Source organism: Nerophis lumbriciformis, linkage group LG17 (assembly GCF_033978685.3).
Source record: "Nerophis lumbriciformis linkage group LG17, RoL_Nlum_v2.1, whole genome shotgun sequence".
In the NCBI taxonomy this organism is placed as follows: Eukaryota; Metazoa; Chordata; class Actinopteri; order Syngnathiformes; family Syngnathidae; genus Nerophis; species Nerophis lumbriciformis.
The window spans coordinates 22,641,898-22,657,022 of NC_084564.2; the positions used below are offsets into that span (position 1 = coordinate 22,641,898).

At 39.2% G+C, this 15,125-nt stretch overlaps 1 protein-coding gene across 2 annotated transcripts in view; it reads left to right on the plus strand.

Moving 5' to 3' along the window:
* kmt2a (lysine (K)-specific methyltransferase 2A) overlaps positions 1-15,125 on the plus strand; it is an 89,765-nt gene that overhangs the window by 17,437 nt on the left and 57,203 nt on the right. For both annotated transcript variants that reach the window (XM_061972890.2, XM_061972891.2), the window contains exon 2: positions 14,697-14,769. In XM_061972890.2, coding sequence (XP_061828874.1) covers positions 14,697-14,769 — 73 coding nt within the window. The remainder of the gene's footprint in view (positions 1-14,696; positions 14,770-15,125) is intronic.

Consider the following 15,125-nt stretch of genomic DNA (forward strand, 5'->3'; position numbering starts at 1 on the left):
TACTCCGACTTGAACTGTTATAGTGACAAAATACAGCACTGGGCTGCTTTTACTGCATACGAGGGAACATATCACATCTTATTAGGTGATTTTAGTGAAGGTGTACCTAATGATGTACGCGTGCTTCCTTCTGGCTGACTCACTCTCGTCCTTCTGATCTTACTCATACGTACGAGTGCAGTCCTCCCCTTCTTATTTGTGACTCATAACTGGACATTGAGTCACTTGCTCAAATGACAAAAGTGTTACTTTTTGTCATTTGTCAACGGCGCCCTTACAACGTGTTGTCGTCAAATGGCGATACAGTAAAGGGTAGCACCTTTCAGTATTGCTGACATTTGTTTTTGGTTTTCATGCAACTCAGCAAAGTGAATTATTAGTGTAATTGTGCAAAAAATAAAAAAGCAGTGTCAACTTTGTGCTGTTAACTTGCACACATGTCCCAACTGTGCTGAACTGGGCTTTTATTTGGTTTGCTGTCTTTGTTTTGACATTGTATTTGCAATACAGGATTCTGTTTATAATCTACTTCTTTTTGACCTGTGCTGTTTACCACCTACTTTATTTACATCATATTCTGTTTAAATTACTATATACTTACTATTGTTCTTGTGGTAATCATTAGACTAAACCTGTGACTTTACATGCTAAATTTGTGTCTCATGTGTGCTGGTATGACAATAAAATTACTTGAATCCTTGAATTTAGAAGCGGGCACAAGAAAGAGAGTGGCTTTTACAGTCTGTGTAAATGGGGCATTAGTATTGCTACCCTTAGGAACTCCGCAGAGAGAATGAATTGAAGTTGATGCTCTACATATTTTCACTCACAGCTTTTTTAGGGGCAAATACAGGCAATTTGGTAACCTCATGTGAGGAATTTGCCACATTTTTGCGGTGTCTGGTTTCCACGCTAGCACAGACATTTGTCACATTTTTCAGCCTTTTGGGTCCGCTAAGATCTTCAACTAAATCAGTGCAAATGCTAAGCATAAAAACTAAGTGTAAAAGTCAGTGCATTCAATTCAGGCTAAATTTTTAATGTCTGGTCTTTAGTTTCAACTGTATATTGCATGCGCACATGAGGATGGGTACCTTTCACATTTGAACTGATACTGTACCAATTCCATGGAGAAAGATCCAGTCATCTCCCGTTTATCACTGTTAACTGGTTACGGACATTACCGCGATAAATACATTTTCACGAAGTAGGAATGATTCATTATAAAACAAATATTTTAATAGCTAGAGCATAATAAAACATCTTTACAACCTTTTTTAAATACGTTTTCAACATTATGAGAGCCCCTAAAGGTGAAATAACATCCTTATGTAAACTTAACACTCGTTAAGAAACTTACACTTAATATTTTTGTTTTAAGGGTTAATATTTTTTGTTGAAAATTATCATGGTTGTGAATTTATGTTACATTTTTTATAAATAAGACAACTTTTTTTTTGCTATAAAAGGGCAATTTATTTCCTTTTGTTACACCGCTATTCTCGCAAGGTTTTGGTTTAGTATAAGAGGCTGCGAGACCTGCATTCGCCCAGACATGCAAAAGAGTTTGAGCGAGCCATCCGCAGCAGCAGCAAGAACATTTAGCTAGCTGCACAAGGTATTTTGTCATATTGTGTCGAATTATTCTGTATATTTGTAAAGTGCATTGGTCTAATTATTGTACGCTCATTTAGTATGCACAAGACTGAAATATTTGCTGCCCAAGAACCTCCGACGTGGCATGAGGTAGCCATTTTGTTTAGCACTTTATTTGCCTGTGACTGGACTGTCTAAAGCATTGTATTTCATGTCCTGTCCTGTAGTTTTCACGGCATAAACCCAAGTAAAGCGCCCATCTTTAAGAAGCCATGCCTGTGTTGTCATTTCGGAGCCACACACTCATTTAATCCGAAAACCTTAATGCCAATCAGTGGCCGCGATACTGAACAGCCCGTGCTGATTGGTGTGGTCTCCTAATACTACTGTGGTATTGATATTTGTATATTTTGTTAGCCATTTTTATAATTGAAATGCTTAATTTAGGACCAAAAAAGGGTAGAATATGCTTTAAAAAATAAATCCAATAGCCGCAAAATTTGGAACACAATGTGGCGAGTAACGACTCTAGCGGTACTCAACGGTACTCATTTTTGGTACGTTTGTGTGTGTTCATGTGGTAATAAATGTTAATTTCCTAATTATAAAATACAATTTTTGAGGTGTATTATTTAAGACTGAGCTAATGATAGGGCTGTGACGATAAATCGATTAAATCTATCAGAAACAAGCATCGTATTAATATTCTGTTTGAAAGTGCAATTATTAAGAAAAACATGAAAGTGATGGCAAGCAGAATTTTTTTTAAATTTATTTTAACTATTTTCCCTAAAATACACAGAGACTTTAAAGTGTATTCTATCCGATTACTAATCGGTAGATTACTCGATTACTAATTAATCATAGCTGCAGCCCTAGATAATAACTATGCTGTCCAGTTGTTACTATATTTTTTGTTACACTTCTTTTAAGTCTTATTTCCAAGTATTGCATTCATTTCAGTTTGTCCTCCATATGTTATCATATTCAGGAAGTAGTCTTTGCCATTAAGTCAAATGTGCCAGTCTTGTCTTTTGTTGAACTACGCAGGGGTGTCAAACACAGTTTAACTCAGGGTCCGCATGGCGGAAAATCTGTTCCCACGCGGGCTGGACTGCTAAAATCATGGCATTAAATTTTTTTAATAAAGACAAATTCAGATTGTTTTCTTAGTCTTACGTTGGCCAAAAATAGAACAAGTGTATTCTGAAAATTCACATCTTACAAATAGTCTAGGCAAAGTTATTTTAAAATTCTGAGGAAAAAATTTGTGCCGTTTCAAAAACACCACAAAGAACATAATGAACTTAGACTTTGTCTCAGTGTTTTTACAAAGCCATTAAACTTTAAGCACTTACTGTTTAGCATTCTCATGATGGCTGTTCACCTTTTAAAATTGTTTGGAAAAGCAAAGTGTTTCCTCAAACCGCCGCATTGGTGAAATCAGCAACTGCCACAACAAATTCATTTATCATCAGTCAAATATTACAATTATGATATAAACAAAACAATGATCAAAGTGACACCATTGCCAAAACCAAGGTAATATAACTACACATGTAACCAAGGTGAACATAGTAGATTTAAGCTTAAAATGAAATAGAACAAACACAACAAATGTAGAAACACACATTTTTACAATGGAGATCAGGGTGCGCATCATGCATTCAACCAATTGCAAGCGCTGCATGGAACTCTAACTAAAATGATGATAGTCAAGTTGACTTAAGTCTTTGCATCTTACCGTTTCATTATTTTATCCGTTGAGTGGATAATTTAAAATGAAAGAAGGTATTGTGCATCGATACTGCCGCCATGTGCTGCCAGCCACATCAGGAGCAGCTGATTGCTTGCATCTGCGCTGATTGGAGTAGCGGCAGCCAATCCAGAGGGCACTTAAAGTCAGCTGACACAACGTCTTTAAACACTGTCATGTGTAATGTGGGTTACACTTGAATTGCTATTGCGACATCCAGTGGACACATTTACAACAACAGTGTCTTTCATTAAAAAATGCAGCTAATTTTTTTTAGCAAACTGATCTTGCGGGCCGTGGACCAGATTAAATCTGTTCAGGCCTGCAGGCCGCAGGTTTGACAGCTCTGTTTAATACTGTAAGTATTATACCTATTACACACCACGTTGATTGTAACATGCATCTTAGTTGTAGTTTTCATTACCACATTCAAGGTGTTGAAATTGCCATGTAAAATCGCTAATGCTAATAGGTAGCATGTCTGTGGCATATCCAATTAGCATCAAGCTTGAAAAGTGGCCTTACTTTGGAGCGCTTTCTATCAGGCATCTTGCTTTGTTAGCCTGGACCATTATACTATTAGTGACCTCACATGAAACTAAATTAGTAAAATAGCTTGATTTTACGTGAATCTGAACTGGAGCTGGGCGATATGGCCTTTTTTTATTATCTCTATATTTGTCGGCCATATCGCGATACACGATATATATCTTGATATTTTGCCTTAATTAATACTTTATGCATATAATCACAGCAGTATGATGATTCTATGTGTCTACATTAAAACATTCTTCTTCATACTACATTAATATATGCTCATTTTAAACTTTCATGCAGAGAGGGAAATCACAACTAAGTCAATTTACCAAAAATGTATTTATTAAACAGTTATTAAGCAGTGGCACAAACATTCATGTCATTTCAAAACAGAACGTGCAAGATTGTCAGAGACATTTTAAAACAAGCTATGAGTGCACTTTTGTGCATGATGTCACTGAGATGACAAATCAAAACAACACTAAATTAAAGTGCACTTTTTGTACAGAACGCCACTACAATAGTTTAAAACAAATAAAGTGCACTTCTGTGCATGATGTCACACAAGATATTTCAATAAATGTCAAATAAAAATGAGCTGCATAATAGGAAATCAAATTGTGTACGTCCTTCGCTATGTGGTAGGTTCCGGCGGACGTTATCTCCTTATGTCGTGGACTATTTTTTTCATACGGTGTTGATGTGGATATGGTGGCCTCTGCATTTTGTTGGTGTGGTACCGAACAGAGATGTTGACATGCGGAGTTTCAAGCACTCTTCATTTTCTAGCGGGTGACTTTTCAAATGATGCTACATTTTAGCAGTAATGCTACTTTTTGTAGCAACGCTTTCGCCCCACACTTGACAAATTACGGTTGTCTGTTCGACATATTCCCACTTGAAGCCAAACCACCGCCAGACGATGGACCACGTGCTGTTTTTCTTAGGAATTAATTCTTCTTTCATTTGTTACCAGATTCGCACCTTCTTTCTCTCGTATTACCACTCGCACCACAGCTAACTTTAGCCATGCCGCTACTTCTCTGCTCAGCGAGGGCGTATACGTATGTGACGTATGTAAGAAGGTGCGCTTGTTTAAGTCTCTGTGAGAAGGAGAGACAAGAAAGAGTGAGAAACGCCTGTAGTGTAATGCTTGCAGCTAAAAGCAACTGTGTGATAACGTATACTCGAATATCACGATATAGTCATTTTCTATATCGCACAGAGACAAACCCGCGATATATCGAGTACCGTATTATTCGGAGTATAAATCGCACCGGAGTATAAGTCGCACCTGCCGAAAATGCACAATAAAGAAGGAAAAAAACATATATAAGTCGCACTGGAGCCCGGCCAAACTATGAAAATAACTGCGACTTATAGTCCGAAAAATATGGTATATAGATATATAGCCCAGCCCTAATCTGAACCCTGTCGTACTAACGGAATTCGGCCGGTGTCTATAAAAGTATTAAGTTTAGTACCTGGCCCCAAGTGGATGTAAAACTTACTGTCAATTATTTCACTTCTTGCATTATTTATGAACTCCATTTGAAAGGATCAATCAATCAATCAATCAATCTTTATTTATATAGCCCTAAATCACAAGTGTCTCAAAGGGCTGCACAAGCCACAACGACATCCTCGGTACAAAGCCCACATACGGGCAAGGAAAAACTCACCCCAGTGGGACGTCGATGTGAATGACTATGAGAAACCTTGGAGAGGACCGCATATGTGGGTAACCCCCCCCCTCTAGGGGAGACCGAAAGCAATGGATGTCGAGTGGGTCTGACATAATATTGTGAGAGTCCAGTCCATAGTGGATCCAACATAATAGTAAGAGTCCAGTCCATAGTGGGGCCAGCAGGACACCATCCCGAGCGGAGACGGGTCAGCAGCGTAGAGATGTTCCCAGCCGATGCACAGGCGAGCGGTCCACCCCGGGTCCCGACTCTGGACAGCCAGCACTTCATCCATGGCCACCGGACCTGTGCCCCCCCCCCCTCAAGGAAAAGGGGAGCAGAGGAGAAAAGAAAAGAAACGGCAGATCAACTGGTCCAACAGGGGGGCTATTTAAAGGCTAGGGTATACAAATGAGTTTTAAGATGGGACTTAAATGCTTCTACTGAGGTAGCATCTCTAATTGTTACCGGGAGGGCATTCCATAGTACTGGAGCCCGAATAGAAAACGCTCTATAGCCCGCAGACTTTTTTTGGGCTCTGGGAATCACTAATAAGCCGGAGTTCTTTGAACGCAGATTTCTTGCCGGGACATATGGTACAATACAATCGACAAGATAGGACGGAGCTAGACCGTGTAGTATTTTATACGTAAGTAGTAAAACCTTAAAGTCACTTCTTAAGTGCACAGGAAGCCAGTGCAGGTGAGCCAGTATAGGCGTAGTATGATCAAACTTTCTTGTTCTTGTCAAAAGTCTAGCAGCCGCATTTTGTACCAACTGTAATTTTTTAATGCTAGACATAGGGAGACCCGAAAATAATACGTTACAGTAGTCGAGACGAGACGTAACGAACGCATGAATAATGATCTCAGCGTCGCTAGTGGATAAAATAGAACGAATTTTAGCGATATTACGGAGATGAAAGAAGGCCGTTTTAGTAACACTCTTAATGTGTGATTCAAACGAGAGAGTTGGGTCGAAGATAATACCCAGATTCTTTACTGATTCGCCTTGTGTAATTGTTTGGTTGTCAAATGTTAAGGTGGTATTATTAAATAAATGTCGGTGTTTAGCAGGACCGATAATCAGCATTTCCGTTTTCTTGGCGTTGAGTTGCAAGAAGTTAGCGGACATCCAATGTTTAATTTCATTAAGACACGCCTCCAGCTGACTACAATCCGGCGTGTTGGTCAGCCTTAGGGGCATGTAGAGTTGGGTGTCATCAGCATAGCAATGAAAGCTAACACCGTATTTGCGTATGATGTCGCCTAGCGGCAGCATGTAAATACTAAAGAGTGCAGGGCCAAGAACCGAACCCTGAGGAACTCCGCACGTTACCTTAACATAGTCAGAGGTCACATTATTATGGGAGACGCATTGCATCCTGTCAGTAAGATAAGAGTTAAACCACGACAAGGCTAAGTCTGACATACCAATATGATAGGATGATATTTGTATGTTTGATGGGATGACATCATACTTCTGCCAAGCATGTATTATTGATCAATGTATCAATCATGCATTAGTTGAGTGATAAAGCTATGCTTTTTTCTACAGTCCTTTGTTTGAACTTGTTTTGTTTTGCCTCACAATACAGAATAGATATATATGATCTGCCTTACGGAAACCTAAAGCCCACTCAAGTGCAGGAAAAACTGAGCGCATTTAGAGAAATCATGTTGGAAATGTTGATGATTAAAGTAATTGACAGTGGAAAGTCCCTCATGAGTATGGTTTGGTTTAAGTCACATCAGCTATCATGTCATGATAGGGAAATTGTTCGCCTCAGAGGAGCGCAGTCCCTTATCTGCATGTCACGGTAAAAGTCCCTACAGTTTTGTACGGTCAAATTGAAACTAAGATTTGTCTCCAAGCATTCAGGGACAGTCCCTCGTACTACTCTTTTCTGCAGCAAGTCAAGACTACTTTTGGTTTATGCATTTAACTGTACCTGACAGTATTGTACGCTTTTATTATATATTTTCATGGGATATAATATTATAGAAAGTTAGCTTGTATACAATGTAGAGTAGTCCGTGTACAGCTACGAGAGCATTATAGATTTACTTTCCACTGTAAATGAGCCAACGCACAGCCCTTGTTAACAAGGCGTTTGTTGATCTCCAGTAGTGTTTGGGCTCCTTATCATTTGTGGAAAAAGGTCCTAAATAGGGCTGCATGGTTAATCGACTTATAGAAATTTTAATTATGCGATAAATAACCGCAAAAGGCTGAGGTTTTTGTTTTGTTTTGAGTGACAGACATGGTTGCTAATCAGAATTGTTGAGCCTTGCGTTTGTTTCTCTGGCTTCAAACAAGGAGGAAGGGGTCTCACTCTGTGTATCGCTCTGAGCTCTCAGTGGGTGGAGAGCAGGGCGCCAGCTTTCAAATACTTCCAGCTGCGGCCGCAGACACTCGTAAGTTGCGCCCACTTTATGTATAAATAAATAAATATAAACCCATCAGCACGGACAAACGAGCGAGAATGCTGTGATCATGTGATGGCAATAAACAAAAAGAGAACGTCCGACCTAGTTTTTCCAACTTGGGGAAAAAAATGCACTTTAAGATGTTCCATATTAAAGTTAATATTTAAAGTTACATTTTTTGCTTACACAAATGAGAGTCCATTTTCTTTTTTTTGTTTATTTATTTAAGGTAAAGTTATTTACCTTTTAATTACAGTACAAAGGTAAACAATTCTACAGTAATGATAAATAAAATAAAATCATTTTAAATGGTTACCTGCATTATTGTTATATACTAAGATTCATGTTCTAATGTGTGGTACTTTGAGAAAGGAAAATGTTGGATTGAAAGTCTAACAGTAACATGATAATATATAAAAATCACAAATCAAATCGCAATTTTGGAGAAAAAAAAACGCAATTATTTTTTTTAATCAAAATTGCAGCTCCAGTCCCAGCAAAGGAGAACATGCTGTGTTTTGCCATGTCACAGTACATGTTGGCATTCATGTTTTCCCCCAATGAACCTTAGCTTCCTCAGTGCCGGCTGCACTCATGGAGCCCGACAATGACCCTACCACCGCCATGCTTGACTGTATAGACAAGATACATTTACCGCCACTTACCACTTGTGTTTGGAGTCATTTCCAGTTGATAATACATCTGCTGTACAAGCTGTACACTGACTACTCTTAAGTGCTGTTGTGTTATCATCCCATTGCTCCAAATCAAAGCAGCACACAGTGCTTACCTCAAATTCTAGTGTTTGTTTACTCCTTCCTGAGCGTGACCCTGCTATTGAGCTCTTCGCACACTCGTGGGCGGAAGCCACAGAACGAGGAGCGATTGAAAGTGTGTTTTGGGTAGCATGGCGGTAAAGGCAGGGGGTGGGGCGGCTCGCTGTGTGTGGGAGGCCTGCTGTTTAGGTTTGGATTTGGCACGCCTGGGCCCCTGACCTTTTGCATCCTCCCATGAGACAACGTCATTCTCTCTTGTTGGGTCAAGATGCTGTTTCCATGTCTTCTTTCCCCCCCATTTCCTCATTTGCCTGCCCTGCCTGTGCTCCCCTCCCCCGCGTACTCTCCACCCGCCCGCTGCTTGTGTAAATTCCGCTGCTATTTGTGTGTGTCTTTTCTAGTGAAAACTTCCGCGTGCGTTAGCCCGTCATGTAAATTGCTGCCCGACAGCATCGGAAGCGCGTCCCGCTCACGTGTGTTTACATGTGGCGGCGTACAGCCCGCCCTTGTTCAGTGCTGTGATGTCATCGAGCGCTACTCACACCATCACAGCGAGTCAGAGTCGTCCGTTGGCACCCCGCCCCCCTTTTTCCTCAAGGGCTGCAACAACACCCACCCGACGCAGCTGCATGCTCGCAGAGGATGACTCCGTGAGGAGAGGGAAGAAGAGGGGATGCTTAGCAACAAAACACGGAGAAGATGCTCAGGGACGAGTGAAGGATGTGCACATTATCATGGACTGGGTGTAATGTGCAGCGCTTGTAACGTGTCAGTGTCAGGCTGCAGGTTACTGGTTGTAGTTTGTAGGAGGATAGCAGCTGCTGCTCTGCAAAGTGGGCCAACCAGACCTCTACTGCATCCCTGCACACTGCTATAAATAAACATGAAACAACATCCTCACCTCAACTCTTAAGCACACGCACGCTCAGTGTTAAGATGTAGAGGAGGTACACGGCGGCTGCCAAAGATTGTCCTTGAGCGCTCACTACCAATCTCTTACTACCATCTAAAGCCATCCCTTACCCATTAACGCTAGAGTTCATGAATTTACAATACTTTCAATTCGTTTTCAAGTTTTGTGGAGGAGCTTTTGTAATCCAACGCATAGCTATACGCTTAGCTTTTTCAGTAGTAGAACTGGTGCTGCTAAATGAAAAATATTAGTAGCACAGAAACATTTTGGATAAATATGAAATGTCTTAAATATCACAATTTCATTATTGACACTTAAACAAGGTACACATGCCATCATAAGGCCTATTCTAACGCTCAATTAAACACAAAACATCCCTAAACTGTGCTAACACTTTCGGTAACACGAGTGTAGGTCTAGGCGGTATGGACCAAAACTCATATCTCGATATAGTTTGGCCCATAAACTAACCCATACATGTAAATATCCGTTGATTTAACTAAATATCTCCACCATGCCATGATTTTAAATTTCCGGGACTGATTGGGATCCCAAATACACAAAAACAGGTACCAACAAGTAAGAAAGTAGGTTTTGCATGATAAGATCTCCATTTAACATGTGTTTTGAGATAAGAAACAAGAAAAAGCGTTTAATATAATATTGGAAAAGTCAAATATAATCTCCAATCTTCTTTAAAAAAAACATTTATGCGCAATTCATCAGCTAACAAAAGTACAAAAGAGCACAATATGCAATAAAGGGCCCTGGTTTAAGAGGACATGTTTTAAACGACTTCATCAACATGAAAACATTTTACTTCAAACAATAGGCCCTTTTCCACCAAAAGTTTGTTTCCTGAAATTTCTGGTTCTGGATCTGTAGGTTCCTGTAGAAGTGTGTGGTTTGTGTTTCCACCACATTTCACAGTTCAGGGTAGTTTATACAAATCAGGCTGATGACAAATGGAGAAGTGGTTTATTATGTTTATTACGTACACTGATACCATGTAAATGTGTTTATCTCAAGCCGATAACACAAACACATTGGCTTTAGCATTCTGTGCACTCAGGTTGAGGCTAATAACTACACAAATGGAGTGTCACCGACTACTTTACAACATGTAATAAAGTAAACAGTTAATATTTGATTTTATTTACCTTCGGTCCACTCGTTTGCTGCCTCCTATTTACCCCAGATTTGCCCAACAAAGTTTTTGAGTAGTAAGCAGCTGAGATCCCCGCTTCGAGTGCGGCTTCATACTCCTCTGTAAATACGTATAAGAGTCCATCCACATTTCGTAGCTTCGCGTAACTAAATTAAGTTTGTAAAAATAATAAACAATAAACTGCATTTAGTTTAAATACTATGGCTGAGTAAAAACACTGCCAGATAGTTCCACTGATCAGCGTTTTTTAGCACACAGACGCCCCACAAAAGTTCCTACATGTCGAAAGCTCCTTTCATTCTTCTTTCTCTCCGCTGTCAAGTTTGTTGTAACAGAAATACACAAAAAATAAGAAATAAACAAGTCACCGCATATATTTCAATGGTGATCATGGTTTTAAAAAACAAGTTTTAGGAACACTGGGTTCAATTAATCAGCGTTCGACAACACAGCCCGCCCCCAAAAATGTTCCTGGTCGCTTGGAGAAGTCCCACCTAACTTGGAGAAACTCAGAAAGGTTCCTATAAAAACTAAATCTACTCGGGTAGTTTTTGGTGGAAACACAGGGGAAACTTCCCCACTGAAAAAGTTCCTGCGGTGGAAAATGGCATAATGGTGTTTTCAATGTAAACATTATTATAGGACATACACACAAAGATTTTAGCCAGGAACACCAACCTGTGAAATGCTTCATGATGCTGTGTTCTGGAAATTACTTTTAGAAAGTAATTATAGATTCTCATTACTTTACCAAAAAAGTAATTGAATTACTAACATAATTGCTCTTTAATGAATATAATTAATCACTAGGGAAAGTAATAATGCATTACTTTAAAAAAATCTTCAAATATCTGGCGTAATGCAGTTGAGAGATAAGTTTCATATGAGAGCAGTGTGTGCTGTGCGTCTGTGTGTGTGCCTTTAAAAGGCGGTACTTGTTGCCTAGTGACGTGTGGCGTCAGCGAGTCCACGCTCAGTCGGAGTCTCACAGGCATTTTAGCTTGAGGTGTTTTGTTAGCTACGCAGGCTAGCAACGGCGGTTTGTCGGCTCTGACAGCAGCTCTTTTAAATCTTTCACTGGTTTGTGTTACTTCTGCTTAATGCATAGATTGTATATGCTTACATGACTGTTTGTTCTTGTCAACAAACGGGGTAATGTTTGGATGGCAAGTTTGTCAGTTCAATCATTGATTTGTTGTTCAATTTTCCCTCCAACCCCTTGTAGTTACTACCGCACAGTGCAGTTTGTGTCAAGTTTTAAGGTGGTGAAAAAACTTTGTCTTTTACTAACCAGTTCCCCCAACTAAAATCTTGTTTCTTCTGTGTTGGAAGACTGAGTGTGTGAGCTAGGGGTTCCAGACCCACTCCCCTCTGTGCAAGGGAGGGACGCACACAGCTCTCAGCGCACTTAGAGTAATCAGTGACACTATTCATCAATCACTTGTTCATTTGGTTAGGGTTATGGCTTAAGTTTATTTCCAACATGCTATACAGATGGGCGAACATTTTACTCTAGTTTGTTAAAATTTGGATGCATTTATTTTAGGAGCAAAATGCTAATAAAGGGTTAAAATCTAAAATTTTTTATTTTTTTCTTCAATACTTGCCCAACCTATTTTTAGTCACAAATGCGAGTAAGATGCTCGCAACGTACAGCCCTATCGGGATCTGAACACAATCATTTTAAACATAACGTACAGCCCTGCGACTGTACATCACATGTCTCCATTTGGATTCAGATAACGTTTATTTATAACCAAAAATGAACTTTTCCCAACTCAAAGGCAATATAGCAGAAGCTCCGGTAACCTGTGTGGAAGAGATGAATCCCCATTCCCTGCATTGTTATGTCAGCATGAGATGGCTATCTAAAATGCACAAAAAAGAGAAAGGGATCGTGAAAGATGGACAAAAGTGCCCCCAAAATTGTAGTTTTCCATTAAACCTACAGACACACAAACCACATGTTCCCAGAAGGGATTACTAAAAGCACTTTTAAACTGTCTAATTTACAGCATCAATTGGATATTTTGGCCAATACACTTCTAACTGGCGTTGTGTGATGAAGACGATATACAAAATAAATTATGTAAATTTGGCCGACGATGGAGCTTTTAATACTATCGTGATAATGTATGTTGATGACACATTCCAGCTGTGTCCTGCAAATTTGACAGCGACAAGCAAGCAAACACGTCCTCAATGTAGCATTCTTGCTGGTGGCTAACTTCCCTCCACAGTGCAAAGACACTTCTAAAAGTCAGTAATCCTCGTCACCATGGCGGCACATAAATTACATTTCTTACAAGTATTAATATTACTGGAGGACAAGGTTTAGCTAAACATGCTATGCTACACACCATATGAAGGTATGCTAACCACAGGTCTTGAATGTAAACAAAAGTGGGCGGATCGATACAGATATCGACAGTAATGATATGTAAGTATAGTGTCAGTATATGGTCGATACTATGAATCAATCAATCAATGTTTATTTATATAGCCCTAAATCACAAGTGTCTCAAAGGGCTGCACAAGCCACAACGACATCCTCGGTTCTTAGCCCACATAAGGGCAAGGAAAAACTCACAGCCCAGTGGGACGTCGATGTGAATAACTATGAGAAACCTTGGCGAGGACCGCAGATGTGTGTGATACTACAGTGGTTAGATTAATATTTTCTATTACCAAAAAAATAATTAGGTGTTTTTGTTATTGTTTACAAACTCAGAAAATAAGTCTCTGAATACAGAAGGGTTTTAGGGGCGAAAACCAAATGATTTAAATATAGAAGTGATATTCTTACAACACCATCCTTTGTTTTTTTTCCTGATTATAGTTGTGATGAAAATGGAATCATTCAATGATCTTGAAAATGTGAGTTATCAGCATTGGTATGACCAATACTGCCCCTTGGTGTTGGCTTAATACCGAAATGTGTGGTATCGCCCAAAACTAATGTCAAGTAGCCAAATAACAGAAGAAAAGGTGCTTATTACGTTTTAACAGAAGTGTGATAGAAACATGTTACAACAGAAAGTAACCAGATATTACCTGCAAATCAGCAAGTAGATTAAAAAGAGTTTTGACAAAATAATACAACTGGAAATGAACCGCCAAATTAGGAGCCTTTGTAACCCGTTTTGAAATGATTTTATTGCCATTTATATTCCAAATAATATATTGTGATATTGGTATTGCAGGAGGCTGCAATATATTTAGCAATATAGATACATGCCATATCTCCCATCCCTACTTTTAATACACTAGTGTGGGACCTTTTTAAGCCTAAAATTGGTGGAAAAAAATGTTATGAGACCTTTAAATGTCACAGAGCAGTCGAAGGTTTGACAGTTGAGTCACGATTTGATTGTTCAATTGTGCTCTATGACCAAGCACCTCAGCATCAGTCTGTTTGTCCAAGGAGCCTGTAACCACTGATATGTGTTAGTCACTTGGTGGAATTTCAAAGAAATGTTTGCAATTCCACTTATCCTTTGTGATTTGGCCATCAGCGGCCAAGAATGAATCGATTTTAATCTCTTCCTCTTTAAAATGTCACTTTGACACAAATTCTTTTAAGCTCTAGTCTAAGGGACACTATCAACTTTCTTATTCATCCATCAGTCCCAACCCCAGAGATAGTTAGTCTGTTTATTATCACACAAGATAAAGTGAAGCAGCACATCCAGTGAATGTTCTCCATCTGAGTCATTATAGCAGTCTTGATTTGTATCTACTATAACTCCACAACAAATCGAGTGTTGCACATCTGGCAAATATGTACACAGATCGATGCTAATATACCGTGTTTTTGCATTCTTATTTCTTTGAAGGATGAAGCATTTGGAGGATTTGGAACCGGCACTGAGCAGAAAAGAATACCAAGTCCATCAACAACCACTTCAGGTACAACTTGTAACTTATTAATATGACTATGTGTGAAATATGTCCCTATTAAATCGTTATAATATAATAGATTAGAATAAACTTGTTACAAATGTCAAAAAATGTGTGTAACTTAAGAATCTTTAAAGGGGAATTGCTATTTTTGGGGGAATTTTGCTTATAATTCACAAAACTTATGAGAGACAAGAACACATTTGTTCTTTTTTTTCTTTTTTATGCATTCTAACTGGTAAATAAACGTGAATAAAAGTCAGCTTACACTTGAGCCAATGGGAGCCACGACACCATTGTGTCTATTCCGACAGTAAAACCCACTAAAACATCTAAAAACTGCCAACAATACTCCATTTACCTTT